This window comes from Anoplopoma fimbria, chromosome 17 (assembly GCF_027596085.1).
Source record: "Anoplopoma fimbria isolate UVic2021 breed Golden Eagle Sablefish chromosome 17, Afim_UVic_2022, whole genome shotgun sequence".
Classification (NCBI taxonomy): Eukaryota; Metazoa; Chordata; class Actinopteri; order Perciformes; family Anoplopomatidae; genus Anoplopoma; species Anoplopoma fimbria.
The window spans coordinates 24,872,428-24,890,814 of NC_072465.1; the positions used below are offsets into that span (position 1 = coordinate 24,872,428).

Genomic DNA, 18,387 nt, shown 5'->3' on the forward strand with positions numbered 1-18,387 from the left:
CAACCTGACCACTGTTAGTGCAGTGATGTCCATAATGAACTTCTCCTGTCAGAAACCCAGTCCAACCAGGTCACAAACGTCCACCCACCAACCAAACCAGAAGGTCGCTGAATTACTGGGATTTCTTTTATTTATTAGTCACTTCAATTCAGTTGTACTTTCTGTGGGTTTTGTTTCCCAATGTTAAGGTGTAAAACAAAATGGTGATCCAAAGCTTTCCAATCCTACATGGAATATAATCAAATCGTTAAAATTTGCGATATAAATAAACAAGAGATTGTCTTGTGATGGGATGGATTTTATTTGGTTTTTATGATGCTTTATATGACATAATGTGCTGTCATGTATACAGTAGTTGTTGACGTTCTCATGATATTCTTTTATGCTCTTTGTGCAAAGCAAATACCTCTAGGAGCAGTTAAGGTTTCATTCATTCATTCATCACACCAGCTACAACGCCAAATCAGGGCCCCTTCTCCACTCCCCCCCCGCCCTCGCTCGAACCATACACCCCTTTGATATCAGCTACACACCTGTCAAGATTCCTGTCTGCATCTTGTTAGACACACGTATAAAAACACCCGGAAAAGTACAAGTCAGAACCTCTTCTGTGGTAGTTTCTGCTACAGCAGGTGACTCCAGGACGACATTTGGTCATGATGACTCACAGGGCTGGTAATAAATACCTCTGTTTCCTCAGTTGAACCTCATTGATGACGTGGGATCATACCACCCAGTAACTGGACCTCACCAACGCTCGTGCAGCCGGGCCTCAAAACCTGGTGGAAAGATGTTATAGGAGCAGATTAAAGCTCATAGCATAGAAACGACACGTTCCACAATCACGTGTTGGTGTCCATATACTTTGGTCGTTTCAGTGTGTGTCAGACCTTCAACTGAAAAAAAATCTAAATTGAAATGTTTAAGAGGAAAAATAAACGTGACCTGGTGTTTATTCCTCGATGTGAATCAGTCAAAGTAATGAACTAGAAGAAGAAGCCCTCGGCCACATCCAGCAGTGAGCTCGGTTTGGTCGACGTCCTCTGCAGTGAAACCCTGTAGCTGCATTTTTCATGGCCTGTTCTGTCTTGATCTTGCAGAGTCAGTTGAGTGCAGAGAGCCAGCAGGACTAATTCTAAATCTACGCTGTGAGCCTGTTGTGTGCCGACAGATTTAACGCTGTTTCGTTTTGGAGAAGGCGAGCGAATCCCTTGAGGGAACTGGTTGACATTTAGAAGTTTTAGTTTGGTTTTGTGTGTCCGCCACTGAAAAATAAATAGCTTGTTAGCATTATTGAGCCAAATGAAACAAGCTTTATACTCATTTGGTTTGACTACAAACAATGCTGACATGCTACTTAGTGAAGTGTGAGTGTAACGCACAGGGACAGAGTCTGCTGCAGGAAGATAACAAGACATTTAAAATGCCTTTAGAAATGTTTATTGAGTGCTCAGACGTCTTGTATTGTAATGAGTGAATTCATGTTGTGCACTGTGGGATTATTTTTCTCTGTTTCATACATATAATACAAGTTTCATTATTCATCTGTGTGTCTTTATTATGTTTTCTGGGTAAAGAACTTCTAAGGAGGTTCCTTTGCACACTGATACTGATACTGAACATTCCTTGCACTTAAAAAGCACATTAAAACGCTTCTTATTGGCTTTTCCATTTCAAGTCGAGATTTCCACACATTGCTTCATGCTTGCAGTGTGAGTCGGGCAAATTTGAGCAAAGATATCAACAGCTCTTTAAAGTACGAGATGGCATTTGAATGGGACCCCTGTAGCTCCTGTGAGACCGAACAGGCTTTCTTTTTCTTTCTTTCTCTCTCAGAGATCACGATGGGAGTCGGTGTCAGTGGCACTCAATGCTGGAATCAAAACAAATGTATTCTCTCAGCTCTGGATTCTGCAGCAGCGTCGTGAACGGTAGCCGCTGGAGACCCAGGTGTTCTCTTCTCTGGCTGGAATTATGGAGATCAGTGATTCCCACCCAGGGGGGGTCAAGTGGAAATGTGGAAAAAGTTTGGGTGGAAAATAAACACACCAACAGGATCACAAATTGGTGTGCGGCTGATTTTTTTAAAATATAAATTACCAGCTACAATGGGCTGACTGCACATCACACCAACCTGAATCCGTTGAAACGCCCGAACGCCACCTGCTGAGACTGAGCATGAAGACTTTTGAAAGCCTTCAGAGAAGCAGAAGCTAAAAGTAAAGAGTTTATAAAGACAGAAAAGAGAAAAAACGACTCCAGGGTGGCTGTGTCTTTTATAATTGTTACACTATCTGTTTTTATATAAATATTAAATAACATCAGGTTTGTCAAACTAAAAGGTTTGGGAACCACTGCCTGTTTTTTAAATGACGAGCCAGGAACAAAATATCTGCACACATCATTGTTTAAACATTATAGATTTTGACTAAATTGTGTGAAATGATCTCATAACCTCTTGGCACAGAAATCATAACGTTACTAATTCTCCTTTTCTCTGGCTGTTACATCTTACATTTAATCTTTAAGTGGGAGTTAGGCCACAAACAGAAAACCAATATTTGTCTATTTCTGTCTGTTCTGCATGTTTTAACTTGACTTTTAAATTTAGACATCATAATATTTCATGGGGGCACTTAAGAGATGCACATTTGAATAAAATTCAAGAGCATCAGATACATATATACTTTTCGTAATATGTTGGCACACCAATAAACTAGTTTCATGTCCAACATTAAACTGTTGAGTGAATATTTTGATACAAATTGATTTGCTATGGCACATCGGGTTTCCTGGTCTAGGAACAGTGTAGTGTAACAATGTAACTGGTTGAAAACTTTACTATAGTTTGGTCCCTGACTCCTTATTTGTTACTTTTTATGGCTCTCAATCAAAAAAGTTTGGCCAGCTCTTTATTACAGTAGGAACAAGAGGAATGTTTCCCGTTTGAAGATCCATCCTTCTATCACATTCAGTAAATCTCTCACATATAACACTTATGAGAGAAAAAAGGGTTTAAATTACCCATGAGACCGAAGGAACCTTCTGTATTTACATGTATCCAAAAAGTGGTGATACACAAAGTGCCGTATTGTACGTTTCAGGTCACATGACCAAACAAATTGATGTTATTGTTACCCAGGAGCCACAAAAGGCTCAGCTACCGTGTGTTGAATTCATAGCTCGAGAAAAAAAACACGTCTTTTGAAATCGTTTGTTTACTGTAACTACAGTAATTAGTGTTATGCAAACAGTAGCAGTCAATGCTGCACTGTTTTCTCAGGGCCTGCTGGTATCGGGGTGTTTACACGACTATCCTGTGATTTGGAAAGTTATACAGTGAACAGCAACGGCGACAAACGGTTTTGTCCCGCTGCAGCTGCAGGAAGAAGTCTGTTGAAACTGTGACCCGTCACGTGTTGCTGCCAAGTTCCTTTTCTTTGCAGAGCGTCAGTGTGGATGTGAGGTAAATACTGAGGTTCATGTGCAGCACCTGAGAGCTCTGGTTCACCTGAAACGACTGCAAACGGCACATTGTGTAGCGACTCATAATGTGTCCATGAGTCTACTGATGCTGGAAGGAAACAGCTAAAACCAGGACGGAGCTTATATACGTTATACATAATGTTACTAAACCCATGAGTGTCTTGCAGAACTGGTGTGTGTGTGTGTGTGTGTGTGTGTGTGTGTGTGTGTGTGTGTGTGTGCAGTGAGAGTGATGAGCCAGAGGAGAAGCAGGAGGACCCCCTGCCAGGCCTCCTCATGCATTATCAGCCCACAGCTCCGCAGCAGGAACCAACCGCCGCATACCAGGGTGCCGAGCTTTTATACCGCCGGGGGCAGGTTGGGGTTTTATTTATTTATTTATTTATTTTAAATATGGGACAACTTTCTCCTACACGGTTTTAAACTCCCCCAACGCATGCAGAGATAAATGAACACACTCGCTCATAAAAAAGGAATCAAAACAAAAGAGTTTTCACCATTTAATTAAAATCGATTGTCAGGAGAATGATACACACGGTTGTGCTTGGTGTGCTTAACTGAGGTGATGCAAATGACTTTTATTTAATGTATATATTTATACATATATACACACACACATACGCACACTTGTATATCACATACTGTATGTACATATGACAAAAACAATATTGCAATCTGATGCCAAACAACTGTAACTTTAAAAAACATTTTCACACCAAGACAAGGCTGTTGGGTTTTTGTTTTTTTAAAATCACATCCTGCCTCGAAATCTGATATTTAGGATGAAGTAACGGAAACATTCAGCCACTTCACACAATCACACAGTTTGTCTGGTGTTTATTACGACTATCTGCTGCTATTATTCTCTTCAAACAGCATTTTTTTCGATGTAGGGATGGATTACAGCGTGTACTCGTACATGATAGTTAATTACAGTCAATCCATGGAGACGGTTCGAAATATTCAACCTGAAATGCGTAGTGTTCATTTTCACACCAAGCACCTTGGTAAAGATTCTTTTTAAAATCATGATAAAAACACAATTATAACCTATGTCACAGTAGAATACTGCCACCTTGTGGAGGGACAGGACCTATGCTCTTAGTGACAAAGTGTTTTCTTCTCCCACCGATCAAACATTTTCCCTGATGCCCCCTGAACAGCTACAGTGATTCATTTCTTAATCTCAATTCATTCACTGCCAGTAATAAAAAAAAAAAAAAAAAGAAGAAAGGCAAAACAGGAGATTCCTCCTTGTCTATGGTGTGAGATTGCAGAGAAAACAAACGTAGATATTTGTGTTGTATTTCACCTTCGACATGAATTAAAAGCAATCTGAGTGAATAACGCGTTAATCACATTGGCCTCAAGGCACATTAAATACACTTATTTAAAAAGTGTTACAGCTGAAAACTGTTATCTCTCCCCCTCTCTCTCTCTCTCTCTCGCTCTCTAACACACACCAACCTGTATGGGTGCACGCAGCGTTTGTGTGTTGGCAGCAAGTCGATGACTGATGCAAAATTAGGGCATTTCTTTTCATTGATTTTTCTACGAGCTGATAATCTCATCTGTCATAACAGTCTGTTGAGGTTTACCAAACAGAGCCAGTGCTGACTCAGCATGGAAAACAAGCTGCAGATGTTGATTGGGATCAATAGGCAGTAATGATGGTAGCAAACGAAGGGATCGTACGGGATATTTGACCTGCAAGAAAGCAACTGCAATCATTGATGTTTTAAAATTAAATGTAAAAAAAAAACCTCCCTGCCATTCATTACCTTAGTAGCAGTATATGACCATTGTCCTTACATTCAGAGCTCATCCGTTGAGGTCGCTCGAACTCCGCGGCGTTCACGAGGGCGTCAGCGCGGCGGAGTGGTGGTCGTCGGCCGCCGGTACCTCGTACTTGAAGACCACGCTGAACAGCTTCCCACCCAGCCGGTCGGCCAGCCACGAGTTCTTGATGACGGCCATCTTGAGGCTCTCGCAGCTGAGCATGGCGTAGTAGTTGGTGTGAATGGCTCGGCCCATCCCCTCGATGATCACCAGGTCGGTTTTTCGCTCGCGCACCACATTCGCCAGCACTTTGTCCAGACGACTTAGTGAAGAAAGAGAGAGAGAACAAAGCACATTACGTCTGATGAACTCTTCACCAGGAGCTCACAGGTCTCGCTTTTAAAAAAGTGTAAATATGGAGCACAAACTAGGGCTGAATATTACTCCCTTTAGAAATGTCAAACTTAAAAAGGTGCTAATTAACCAACCTCAGATCCAGGCAGGGTGAACTGGAACCACTTTGGACCAACGTCAACCTGTCCTCGCTCAGACCAGCCCTACACAGAAAACAAACACACCACAGGTCAGCAGAGATCATCTGTTTTTAAAAAGCTTTTCGGGTGTGAAATCATGAGATCAGATGGAAAACTATATCTTAGAAACTACTCAGGATATGATGGTGTTTTTAAAAAGCCACTACATTATCAGCTGTGGGCTATACTAAAAAAATTCTTTGAACTTGTCCCGTCTGAAAAACACTCATAAATCACTCACTGAATCACTGGATCCATAGCAGCGAGGCTTTCGGTCAATATCTGCAGTTCACCGTTCGTTACGTCATTTAGAGCCGGACCAGAGTTGCTGGCCAACACAACCTGAGGATACACAGATAGAAGAGTTAGAATAGCAACAAAAACAAACAAACAAAAGTCCTTATCACTGAGAAAATCACAGATAGATTACAGTTAAGAAACAGAAAGTCACATCTTTTATATCTTCTTAGTTTTATTTATTTAATTGCATGTATCTTTACTTTAATTCTTATTTGGGAAATTAGGTTTAATTGCATATGCATCTCCTCCAAGTTTTTCTGTATTCTGCATTTGTGAAATGACGTTAAGAGTTTCTTACCTCCGTTCCTCGAGAGAGAAGCTCTCTGACAAAAGGCATCACTCCTAGAATGATGTCTACTCCACTATTATCTACGAAAAACAAGGCACACTTATGAGGAGGACCCTGCAAGAGAAAACCAGGATGGATTGTATTCAAGCACTCATCGTCAAGAGAACACAACACAGAAACACTATTGCAAGTATAGACAATATTACGACGTGTGGTACCGACACATGCTTTGGATAAAACCTCCCACCAGTAATGCTACAATCAATAACTTGGCTTTGAAATGAGAAAGTGGAGAAAGAGTCTGACCTTTAGTCTCTCAAACCACTGGTCATAGGAATCAACAAGCCATGGCCGCTCTGTGGAGAAAAAAGAGAGTTAAAAAAATCTGTCAGAGCAGAAGAGTCATTCAGAAAGTCAGACGATTTTCTCTAGAGTAAAATGGTTAAAAGGCAAAACTAGAGAAGAGAAATACTTGGATACCTTCCAACTGTCGTTTAGCCTGCTCAAAGCCAAACTCGGGATCAGACTCGAGGACGCTGCACAGCATCAAAAATAAAAATGTGCAGAAATAAGACAGGTGTTTGGACCACGTTGTTAAAAAATAACAAGAAGTTGCCAAATATTGCTGCAACTAACAATTGTTTTCAACACTGATTAATCTGCTGATTATTTTCAAGAATAAACGATTAAACGCTTGGTCTATAAAATATGAGAAAATAGTGAAAATGTCCATTCCAGTTTCTCAAAGTCCAAAGTGTTGTCTTTATATGTCTTGTTTTGCCGGTCTGTACCCAAAGATAATACGTTTAAAATGATATAAAAAAGAAAAAAGAAGGAAATCTCTATATTTAAAAAGGCAGAAAACTGCATTTTCTAATGAGTTTGAAACTACGACTCTACAGCCGTTCCGCTTTTCCTTTATCTCTTAAAGAGACAGGCAGCTCACAGCTGATCTTTCAACAGTCAAAATACAAGATTACTGTGGCTTCAAAGGGCAACAGAAACTTAAATCATTGTCATGCAGTTACATTCTTTGTAACGGGCAACTTCTCAAAACAAAGTAACACTGCCAAACACACAACCACAGCAGTGGAAAAGCTCCCTGTAGCAACATAAAACTACCAAGATATAGAAACCAGAGCCTCTCCCACTTCCCACACTCAACCAGGATATAAAATCCATTAACTCCACTCACTCTGACACGGCCTTGGCTCCCCAGTCGAAGACATTCCCGGCCAGGACGCCCCTCACCAGGGCGAACTGTCGCTCCTCCCAGCTCAGCTCGTCCAGGGACTGCACCGCCTTCTGGTAGTACTTGAGAGCCGCGTCGTTCTCCCTCTGTTTAATCTGCAGCAGAGGAGAGGGATAAGATAAGATAAGATAAGATAATCCTTTATTAGTCCCGCAGCGGGGAAATTTGCAGGCTTACAGCAGCATAGAGTTAAAGTGCACACAAGAGACATAGTAAAGAAAGACAAGATAAAAATAAAAATGAAAATGAAAAAATAAAATAAAAAAACAAGTATTATAAATAAGCAACAAAAACAGTAGAAAAACACAACAACTGAAATATAATATTTACAGACAGAAAAAAACAAAAAAACAAAAACTATATTAACCATTATTGCACAGTGTTTTTATTGTCATGTGTCATGTGGTCTGCTGGGAGCAGAGCTGGTTGTGTAACCTGACAGCAGCAGGAAGGAAGGACCTGCGGTACCTCTCAGCCGGTTTGACAGCACAGTCAGAGATGTAAGAAAATGTGATTTTATTTTTTTGAGAGTATGTTTATGTTACGCTAGGCTCAATTCATGAGGTGGAATTAAATCGTGACTGCGTGAAAACATAATGAGGTGAGAGCCAAAGCAGCTGTGTGGCACACAAAGATGAAGCAGAGAGAAGACAACAACAAAAAAGGTGGATGGATTTGGCCCAGACCTTAGAGTAGGGATCAGGAAAGTTGAACTCGTTTAAACAGTGTTCCCTCGTGTCTAACAGACTTCTGACAGTGAGGGATCCGTAAGCACTGGGTGAGAAGAGAAGCACTCTACGTTAGCCAGAGAGAAAAACATTCACACAACGGGGCTGGGCCGGTCGATGCAGAGAACTCGTATTGACAGTATGGCATTATGAGAGGTTTTTTAACAAATTAAAATAGCTTACATGTCCATTATTGTGATATCATAGCAGTTTATTCTAATGAATCATTGACAGAGTTAAAACGACTGACACAGTTAACGGACTTCCCTTTTTCAAGGACATTGGCAGTTACAGCAGCTATAAAGACATGAAACTAAAGCAGACGTTGAAGAACAGACTGGAGGTTTAGCCTACTAGAAGCAACCTTCTAGGTTAAACAGATAAGCCTAACATGCAAAAAAACAGAAGCAGTCCTTACAAAGGCTGGTGGCGGAGGGTCTGAAGCTTGTGTCTGTACTTCTGCCGGAACTTCTCGGCTCGCTCGGCCGCCTCCAGCATGTCGGGCTGACTCGCTAAGGCTCTTTTAACCACCTGCTCGAGAAAAAAACCAAAAACAAGAACCATGTATAATCAGCCATGCTTACAACGTCTGTGGTGCACAGAGTGAAGAAAAAATTACATAATAAGTCATATGAAAAGCTAACCTGTAAACACAAAATGTACCGTCCATTTCTGGGCTTATTTCGTATTAATATTGACAGTTTAACTGGCTAAACATAGAAGATGTGACATGATATCCAACTGTAATCCCAAAAATATTTATACAGTGTAGCTTTATATTAGCAAAAGCTGTAACCGGTCTAAAATATCAGTGATAACGGAGACATTTTGTTAGAGAGTTCTTCCTTAATTTACAATATGGTTCATCTGTTTTACAGACACAAACCCATAACAGGAGATAAAGATTAAAGTTTCAACACACACAAGAATTGTGTTGCAGATTATCAGTTTGAAAACTGCCCAATCACTTCTAAAATTCATAATTGTTTTCATCATTGTGTTCATTTAAAGATGTTTCCTTCAACAACAAGTGTCTGTATTGCAACATCTTAATTTCAGACTCTGCTGCAGTGTTCCAAACAATGAGCCGTCATCCTACCCCGTCGAGGGCCTCCTCGAAGCAGTACAGCCAGTACTCGCGGGCCAGAGCGTCCTCGGTGAGGTCCACGGTGTCGGGGATGTAAGACGAGGCGTCCTGCAGCAGAGGCAGATTCACCAGCTTCCTCTCCAGACGGTCCATCTCCAACATGTCAAACTAGACACAACGAAGAGACGGATAAAGATGCCACGCTGGCTGTCTTGTTCATGAACTCAGCTGCAGCTCCTCACACGTCAGAGCCGACTCCAGCCATCACTCTTTTATTCACAAAATTCCCCTTTTTTTTTTTCTAACTGTAGAAGCTTTCACTCGTGTTAGTATATTTTTTTATTAGGGGGAGAAAACAGCAGAGAGGAAGATGCAGTACGCGTGACAAAGGAGGGAACGTTCTAGAAAGATTTACACTGAAAAGCTAGTGGAAGCCAGCAGATTCATTAATTATGGGACACAATCGATATTCCATTAAAGGACTACATCGATAGGTTTTTCTTGTGGTAAGTCACCAAAGATGAGCTAATATTTCATTTGCAGTCCTGCATCGTACTTTGCACTAATGAAAACTAGAGAGCTCAGCTGGAGAAAAAAAGCAGGAACTTCTGTGGTGAGAGGGGATTCTAGGGCAGCTAATGTTAACAGAGGTTGACGTCCTACTGAGACCAGCATGATCAAAGTATCACAGCCAGGAATCAGGAAGCAAAGCGGCTCTCAAAAACATCAAACAGGGTTATTTTCCAGCGTGAGATTTGATCCAAAAATGAGTTAGTTCCGGACAAATCAGTGGTAAGACCTTCAGCAAACTCTAAGCTAAGCTAAAAAAAACAACCTGCAGTGTACAAGGTGACATCTCAATTCTAAAGTTGAGCACGAGCCACACGTCATCAAACCAGAGCACACCAGTGAGGCGGACGGAGATACTTACTGGAAACTGAAGGAGAGGGTTAGGTAGACAGAGGAATGTGTGGAGAGGAAATGAAGAGAAAGATTAAAACAATGTCTTTTGATGATGTTTGTGGATTCAGTGAGAACAGAGGTGGTGGTGTTTCAATAAAGGAGATTTAAAAAGTTTATTAAAAAGGTAAAAAGATATCTGAAATATTATGGAAGAGGATGAATGGAATAAAAACCAATGAACCGACAGCAGAGTGAAAATAGGTGAAGAGGTTTTAGGTGAGGGCCTTGTGGTTTCATAAATGACTGATCACTCTTTGGCTCCTCTGCAGACTCACCGTTCCGCTTCGTGCACGTTGCATCGGGTTCATGTCTGGAGAAACGCTCATCAGGCCTGAGCTTCCCGCGTAGTTCTCCCCCCAACTGTACTGGTTTGGATCTGGAGGAGTACAAGATGCAGTTACACAATCATGGTTTACATTTGAATTATAGTGAATTTAATTATTATTAAAGGTTTGTTTATAAAGAAAAAATGTAGTGCCAAGCTAGCTGGCTTGAAATGAGTTACTTTAATACAAACGTTAGTCTGTTATTGGTCCTTGTAGTATATCACTTCTTCTATATTTTGCCATTGCAGTTACTCAAATGTGTTTATGTGATAGATAAACAGGCGCAAAAACATCTCGGGATTTTTTTCAGACCTGATGTCTGTGAAAACAATCTACCTCAAGCATGAGTTTCCTGTCCTGTGTGAGGGAGTGATCACTTGCATGACGTGTATGAAAACGAGAGTGATCAGTTAAAGTAACAAAGTATCTGCTTTTATCAGCAACTTTGTTTTTAAATAACAATGAACTGCTGAAATACCTTTTTTTTCACACTCTGTTATATGACATTTGTATGTTTCAGCCTAATATTTATCAACATTTAAAGTAAACCCTGTTGACACCAAATTGAGGACAATATTGTGCATGTGTGGGGGTTTTTTTTCCCCCTTACTGTCCTCCTCTGCTCCTTTAAGAAATGCTCCAATGGCTCCGAGATAGCCTTCATGTCTGAGGAACAAGGCCTGAACTTCACCCTACAAACAAAAAGAAGGTGGTGACATAAAAAAAACTGGGTTGTAGGTGAAGTTCAGCTGATAACAGACCAAGTTCAGGAGACTCTCGTAGAGCACCGACACACGTTGTCCTCACGATGTAATGCGTTTAGTTTTGTGTTAAGGGTCAGCAGAGGAAGAAGCCTTGCCTTGGTGAAGAAGTTGATGCTGTAGGTGATGGTGTGCATGGTGACAGGGTGTCCTCGGATGAAGAAGCCTCCGAAGTAAACCCGGGACAGGTTGTGGAGTTTGGCATACAGACAGGCCAGCTGCCCGATGTCGTTGCTGATCATATGCAGTAAGCTCTTGGCCATGTCTTCTTTAGAGAAGCCTACAGTTCAGAACAGAGTCATCAGGCAAAACGTCCACATCACAAAACTGAAAAGTCTGACATCTGAATATTAAAATACTGCCACTAAATAGAGCAGCAGAACTCTTCCTTAGTAGTTGTAAAACTTTTTTCAGCATTCAAATATGGAAGCTTCTTACTAACTTCTTTCTGTTCGATGGAAGTATACAGAATAACTAAATCATATGAGCATTGGGACAACAACTAGGTAAAAATATTTATAATCTAGAATGTAATTTCATATATATTTCACAAGAGAATATAATGTCATGCAAAAACTGTGAATTTCTGTTGAGTGCTGCCATCCAGTTACAAATACAGAACACAGAGAGAGCAATGAATTAAAGAACTGGGAGAAAGGTCATCAGTTCACTTCAACGCAGGTTTAACAATATCACACCAGCCTTGCCAAGATGACATCACAAAGACCACAGAAATATGGATCGACTTTGTTACATCCTTTTCATTTTATTTAAACTTGAACTAGTAGTTGTGTGTTTTGCCATTTATTGGGGAAGCTACAGTCTGACTATTATTATTATTATCATTATAATTATTATCATGAGTCTTTTATAAACAAGGGCCGTGCACAAAGATATTCGTCTCAAAATAAGAAGAGATGATTTAGCTATTACATTTTCTGTTTGCAATATTCTGAGCATATGGATGTGGTTTGTGGTTTTTCAGCAATGGTTTGAGTTTCAATGGAAATGTTGTTACTTTGTTCACTGTAAAAACTGGGTCACCATAGAAATACCGTTTACAAAGCACCAATCAAAGCAGACTGCAGTCGCTGCTCTTCGAGGTGACAAAGGATAAAGTATAAATGTATGTTTTGGGCCAATCAATAAAGTTAACTGTATACTAAGTGTGATACAGTCTGTTATTACACTAACCTGGACATATATAAAATATATAATATTAATATTAAATATAATATTTCAGTTATTGTTGTTTTTCTACAGGTTTTTTTTTAATTATTGCTTATTTATAATACTTGTTTCTTTTTTTTGGTTTTTTTTAATCTTGTCTTCTTCTACTATGTCTCTTGTGTGCACTTTACTCTACGCTGCTGTAAGCCTGCAAATTTCCCCGCTGCGGGACTAATAAAGGATTATCTTATCTTATCTTATCTTATATACAGTGGGGGAAATAATTATTTGATCCCTTGCCGATTTTGTAAGTTTGCCCACTGACAAAGAAATGAACGATCTATAATTGTTATGGTAGGTTTATTTTAACATTGAGAGACAGAATATAAAAAAAAAAATAATCCAGAAAATCACATTATATAAAAGTTATAAATTGATTTGCATTTGATCGAGTGAAATAAGTATTTGATCCCCTAACAAAACATGACTCAGTACTTGGTGGAGAAACCGTTGTTGGCAAGCACAGAGGTCAGACGCTTCTTGTAGTTGGTCACCAGGTTTGCGCACATCTCAGGAGGGATTTTGGTCCACTCCTCTTTGCAGATCATCTCCAAATCCTGAAGGTTTCAAGGCTGTCGCTTGGCAACTCTAAGCTTCAGCTCCCTCCACAGATTTCCTATGGGATTAAGGTCCGGAGGCTGGCTAGGCCACTCCATGACCTTAATGTGCTTCTTCTTGAGCCACTCCTTTGTTGCCTTGGCCGTATGTTTTGGGTCATTGTCGTGCTGGAAGACCCATCCACGACCCATTTTCAGTGTCCTGGCTGAGGGAAGGAGGTTGTCGCCCAAGATTTCACGGTACATGGCCCCGTCCATCCTCCCCTCGATGCGGTGAAGTCGTCCTGTCCCCTTAGCAGAGAAACACCCCCAAAGCATAATGTTTCCACCTCCATGCTTGACGGTGGGGATGGTGTTCTTGGGGTTATAATCAGCATTTCTCTTCCTCCAAACACGGCGAGTTGGGTTGATGCCAAATAGCTTGATTTTGGTCTCATCTGACCACATTACCTTCTCCCAAGCCTTCTCTGAATCATTCAGGTGTTCATTGGCAAACTTCAGACGGGCCTGTACATGTGCCTTCTTGAGCAGGGGGACCTTGCGGGCGCTGCAGGATTTTAATCCATTACGGCGTAGTGTGTTACCAATGGTTTTCTTGGTGACTGTGGTCCCAGCTGTCTTGAGATCATTAACAAGTTCCTCCCGTGTAGTTCTGGGCTGATCCCTCACCTTTCTCATGATCATCGATACCCCACGAGGCCAGATCTTGCGTGGAGCCCCAGACCGAGGGCGATTGATGCTCATTTTGTGTTTCTTCCATTTCCGAATAATCGCACCAACAGTTGTCTCCTTCTCACTGAGCTGCTTTCCGATGGTCTTGTAGCCCATTCCAGCCTTGTGCAGGTCTACAATCTTTTCCCTGATGTCCTTAGACAGCTCTTTGGTCTTGCCCATGGTGGAGAAGTTGGAATCTGATTGATTGATTCTGTGGACAGGTGTCTTTTATACAGGTAATGAATTGAGACAGATGTCTTTCATACAGGTAACGAGTTGAGATTCAGAGTACTTTCTTAAAGTGAAAGGACTAATCTAACCGGTCTGTGGGAGCCAGAATTCTTGCTGGTTGGTAGGGGCTCAAATACTTATTTGCGCAAATCAATTTATAACTTTTATATAATGTGATTTTCTGGATAATTTTTTTTATATTCTGTCTCTCACTGTTAAAATAAACCTACCATAACAATTATAGATCGTTCATTTCTTTGTCAGTGGGCAAACTTACAAAATCGGCAAGGGATCAAATAATTATTTCCCCCACTGTATAAACTTTACAACACTACAGGACAGCCTTAAAAATCAATGAGCCCATGTGTCACCTTTGTCAGCAGTAGCAGACTTTCCGAAACTGCTCGCAATAAGATCTCCAGTCAAACCCAAAGACCCGTAGGATCCTCCGTAGATGTCTTTGACGAGCATATCGACGCTCGTGTGCTGTCCTTTGGACGCCAACTGTAGCAACTCGTCAAATCTCTACAGGAGAAAAAAAAAAAAAAAAAGAGTAAAGATCCATCAAGGTTTACAGGACTAGAGAAGTCAATCTTTACTGGTTGACTTCAAACAGTATTTACAACCTGACAGTAAAACTAGAGCAAGTTATTTAGGATACCTTTGTTTTGGTGAGCAGCGCTCCAAGGCCCCAGAACGTCCCTCCGCCTATTGAGCTTCCTCCTATTCGCTCAAATTTGTCCTCTGATTCGACCTGTTGAAAAGGGAGAGAACAGGATGTTGACCTTTTGTGTTTTTTTGTCTGATAAAACCAGAAGATTCTCAGTTTACTACACTAAAAAAGCTGCATGTCATCAAATTAGAGAAGCCTAAACCTGAGAGTGATTGTGTTTAAATCATATTTTAGTTATTGTTTTGTTTTTTTAATGTTTTTAACTTGTTTATTATACTTTAACTGTGTGATTACTTATTAATTATACTTGTTTTGATCTTGTTTTTCTACTTATGTCTCTTATCTGTTTATCTGTTTGCACTACTACTGAGCAAATGTAATCCTGCAACTTTCCCCATTGTGGGACTAATAAAGGATTATCTTATCTTATCTTAAACAATGAGTGGTTCATCGAAAATAACAACTCTACTTGTCTAAACCACTGACAACATTTTGATTGGGTGGTCATTACCTTCACTATGGACACGCCGGAGCCGATGTTCACGAGCAGGTAAGGGAAGATGTCCGGCTGAGTCGTCTGAAAGCGGAACTCTGAGTCGGCGTGCTTGGCGTACACGAACGCCTCGTGGGGAATGTTCCTCAGGACAAAGTTACAGCCCTTGATGAGACAGGTCATCTCGTCCTCTTTGTCCACTCTGCCACAACGCAGCAAATAAAGAGTCCACTACATCAAATCATCACCAGCCAATCGTGAAATACAGACAGAGTAGAGGACTAACTGGTTTGTCCTCCAAAAGTATCATGTGCATCTCCTTTGTTTTTACAATGTTACTACACATTTGCAGTTTTCTCAACAGAGCAGCTGTCTGCACTCACATAAGATAATCCTTTATTAGTCCCACAGCGGGGAAATTTGAATATAAACTAATAAAAAGCAGACAAATAAACAAATAATAAAGCTGATTCCATGTCCACGCTCCCCTCTCTGCGAGTTTAACATTTAACATTAAACTGGAAAGTTGAAAAAAACAACAACATGAAAGCTCTGTTGTTGTCACACAATGATGGGATAGCTAACAAAGTTTCTGCACCAGTTTACAAGCCAACAATCAGTCGTAACCTTTCAGGAAAACAATCAGGTTTTTCCTGTTTCACAAGAAGTGGACAGCTAATAACAGCCAGAGGAGAGCGGATCCATTTTGTGTTCCAAAATATTCATAAAGAATGTCAGATGTTTGCCTCCTCCCTTTCTGTTTATGTCCACACATGAAGTGTCTAAACAATCGGTCCGTATACTCACTTGAGTCCGAGTTTCCTCTCAATGAGTTCTTTGAACTTGTGCGCCCCTCCACCTGTGGCTTTGATAACTTTGGTGTCCGTGTTGACCAGGTGGTCTTTGACAAAGTCCAAGCATGTTTCGATGTAAGCATTTTCAAACTTGATGAAGTGCAGCCGTGCAGTGACCTCTTCCTGCACTGATATTTCATAGAGCTCGTCACTGGTAGCCTCCTGGGGACACAGATGAGACGGAAACATTACATTACATTACATTACAGTCATTTAGCAGACGCTTTTATCCAAAGCGACTTACAATAAGTGTATTCAACATAGGTATTCAAGAGAACTACTAGTCACCAGAAGTCATAAGTGACTTACACTGTGCAATACAATAGTTATAATAGTTTCTGTCTGTATATATAATATTTCAGTTACTGTGGATTTTTTTACTGTTTTTTTTACAGCTCATTTGCTTATTTATAATACTTATTTTTGATCTTGTTTTTTTTTTACTATGTCTCTTGTTTGCACTATCCTCTCTGCTGCGGGATTTATAAAGGATTATCTTATCTTATCTTATCTCATTTCTTAAACAAGCATGTAAGAGCATAAACCAGAGCAAAAGTACAGAAACAAACTGATATGAATACAATAAGTGCAACAAACTAATACGAATACAATAAGTGCAACAAACTAATATGAATACAATAAGTGCAACAAACTAATACGAATACAATAAGTGCAGAAACAAACTAATACGAATACAATAAGTGCAGAAACAAACCAATATTAATACAATAAGTGCAACAAACTAATACAATAAGTAGTAAGTGGAAGGCTCAGGGTAGTACTTCTTGAAGAGGTGCAGCACTGAGGAGAAATGGTGAATACTTTAACAGTGGCATAACCTCTGCAAGAGTGGAACAAACACAGATCTAACTCTTATTAAGATTGCATATGTTAGGATATTTTCTGCTTTTTTGTCAGGCCAACATATAACCCAGGCCACCCACACACACACACACACACACACACACACACACACACACACACACACACACACACACACACACACACACACACACACACACACACATGACAGATAACCTTTATTACCTTTGTAGTGTGGTCAAAAGATTGCACTTTGGCATGCAACAAACTAATATGAATACAATAAGTGCTAATATGAAACAAACTAATATGAATACAATAAGTGCAGAAACAAACTAATACAATAAGTAGTAAGTGGTAGTACTTCTTGAAGAGGTGCAGTACTGAGGAGAAATGGTGAATATAATATAATCTGCAAGAGTGGAACAAACACAGATCTAACTACTTATTAAGATTGCATATGTTAGGTTATTTTCTGCTTTTTTGTCAGGCCAACATATAACCCAGGCCACACACACACACACACACACACACACACACACACACACACACCACACACACACACACACACACACTGATGCATGACAGATAACCTTTATTACCTTTGTAGTGTGGTCGAAAGCCACATTCCGCCACTTGATGGACAGATAACCTTTATTACCTTTGTAGTGTGGTCGAAAGATCGCACTTTGGCCACCTTGTGTTGCACAGTTGAGTAGTATGCAAGCTTGGTGAGAGATCCCCCTGTTGAAGCAAAACAGCATGCACAATGTCAGAGAAGAAGCCTGGAAGCCAAACAAAGTCACACAGGCTCATTGTGGTCATTGTGCTGGAGCATTGGACCCAGAATGCTGCACAGCTGCTGCACAAACACGCATGGTTATCTCTGTTTATCTCCTAAAATACTAAAGTAAGAAAGAAAACACTGGTATCCCCGGGTACCTATGTCTATGGCGAACCGTTTTGCGTTCTCCAAGTTGCGGAATATCTCGTCAGGCGGCAGAATGATGCTTTTATCCATGGCGTGTCTGCTGGTGCTGCTGTCAAGTCGGCCACATTCCGCCATGGTCCGATGACGATTTGACGCTGCGTACGTGCGCGCCGTGCGTACGTGCGCGCCCCCTCCATCCCGGCTCGTCCAATCAGCATCCACGTACACTGTGACGCGTGTGGGGTTTTTTTTTCCTGTAAACATTTCAGCCACAGATTAATAACAGATAATAATAATAATAATAATGATAATAATAATAATAGTAATAATAATAATAATAATAATAATGATAATAATAATAATAGTAATAATAATAAT

The 18,387-nt window shown here is 40.5% G+C and overlaps 1 protein-coding gene across 3 annotated transcripts; it reads right to left on the reverse strand.

Annotated features, from left to right (window-relative positions):
• Positions 1–3,986: 3,986 nt before the first annotated feature.
• Positions 3,987–18,144, reverse strand: pank4 (pantothenate kinase 4 (inactive)). 3 transcript variants are annotated; one of them, XM_054617629.1, is made up of 20 exons: positions 18,021–18,144; positions 17,740–17,822; positions 16,210–16,418; positions 15,421–15,604; positions 14,898–14,990; positions 14,608–14,761; positions 11,603–11,784; positions 11,354–11,435; positions 10,693–10,793; positions 9,467–9,622; positions 8,786–8,898; positions 8,326–8,413; positions 7,583–7,734; positions 6,868–6,923; positions 6,694–6,743; positions 6,397–6,501; positions 6,040–6,140; positions 5,754–5,822; positions 5,299–5,587; positions 3,987–5,193 (listed from the first exon to the last, which is right to left on the reverse strand). In XM_054617629.1, the coding sequence occupies exons 1-19, from the start codon at positions 18,142–18,144 to the stop codon at positions 5,341–5,343; spliced, it is 2,349 nt and encodes a 782-aa protein (XP_054473604.1). In that variant the 3' UTR covers positions 3,987–5,193; positions 5,299–5,340. The 3 variants fall into 3 exon arrangements, with proteins under 3 accessions (XP_054473604.1, XP_054473605.1, XP_054473602.1); XM_054617630.1 differs by having other exon boundaries at positions 3,987–5,207; XM_054617627.1 differs by having other exon boundaries at positions 3,987–5,587.
• Between the last annotated feature and the right edge of the window lie 243 nt (positions 18,145–18,387).

What these genes read in the sequence shown, in the direction of transcription:
- pank4 (XM_054617629.1), bottom strand. Translation starts at nt 18,144, where the DNA reads ATGGCGGAATGTGGCCGACTTGACAGCAGCACCAGCAGACACGCCATG. An exon ending in CGCTGCTCACCAAAACAAAG is followed by an intron (nt 14,762 to 14,897) that starts GTATCCTAAATA and finishes TTTCTCCTGTAG; the next exon opens with AGATTTGACGAGTTGCTACA. An exon ending in GCTATGGATCCAGTGATTCA is followed by an intron (nt 5,823 to 6,039) that starts GTGAGTGATTTA and finishes TTTTCTGTGTAG; the next exon opens with GGCTGGTCTGAGCGAGGACA.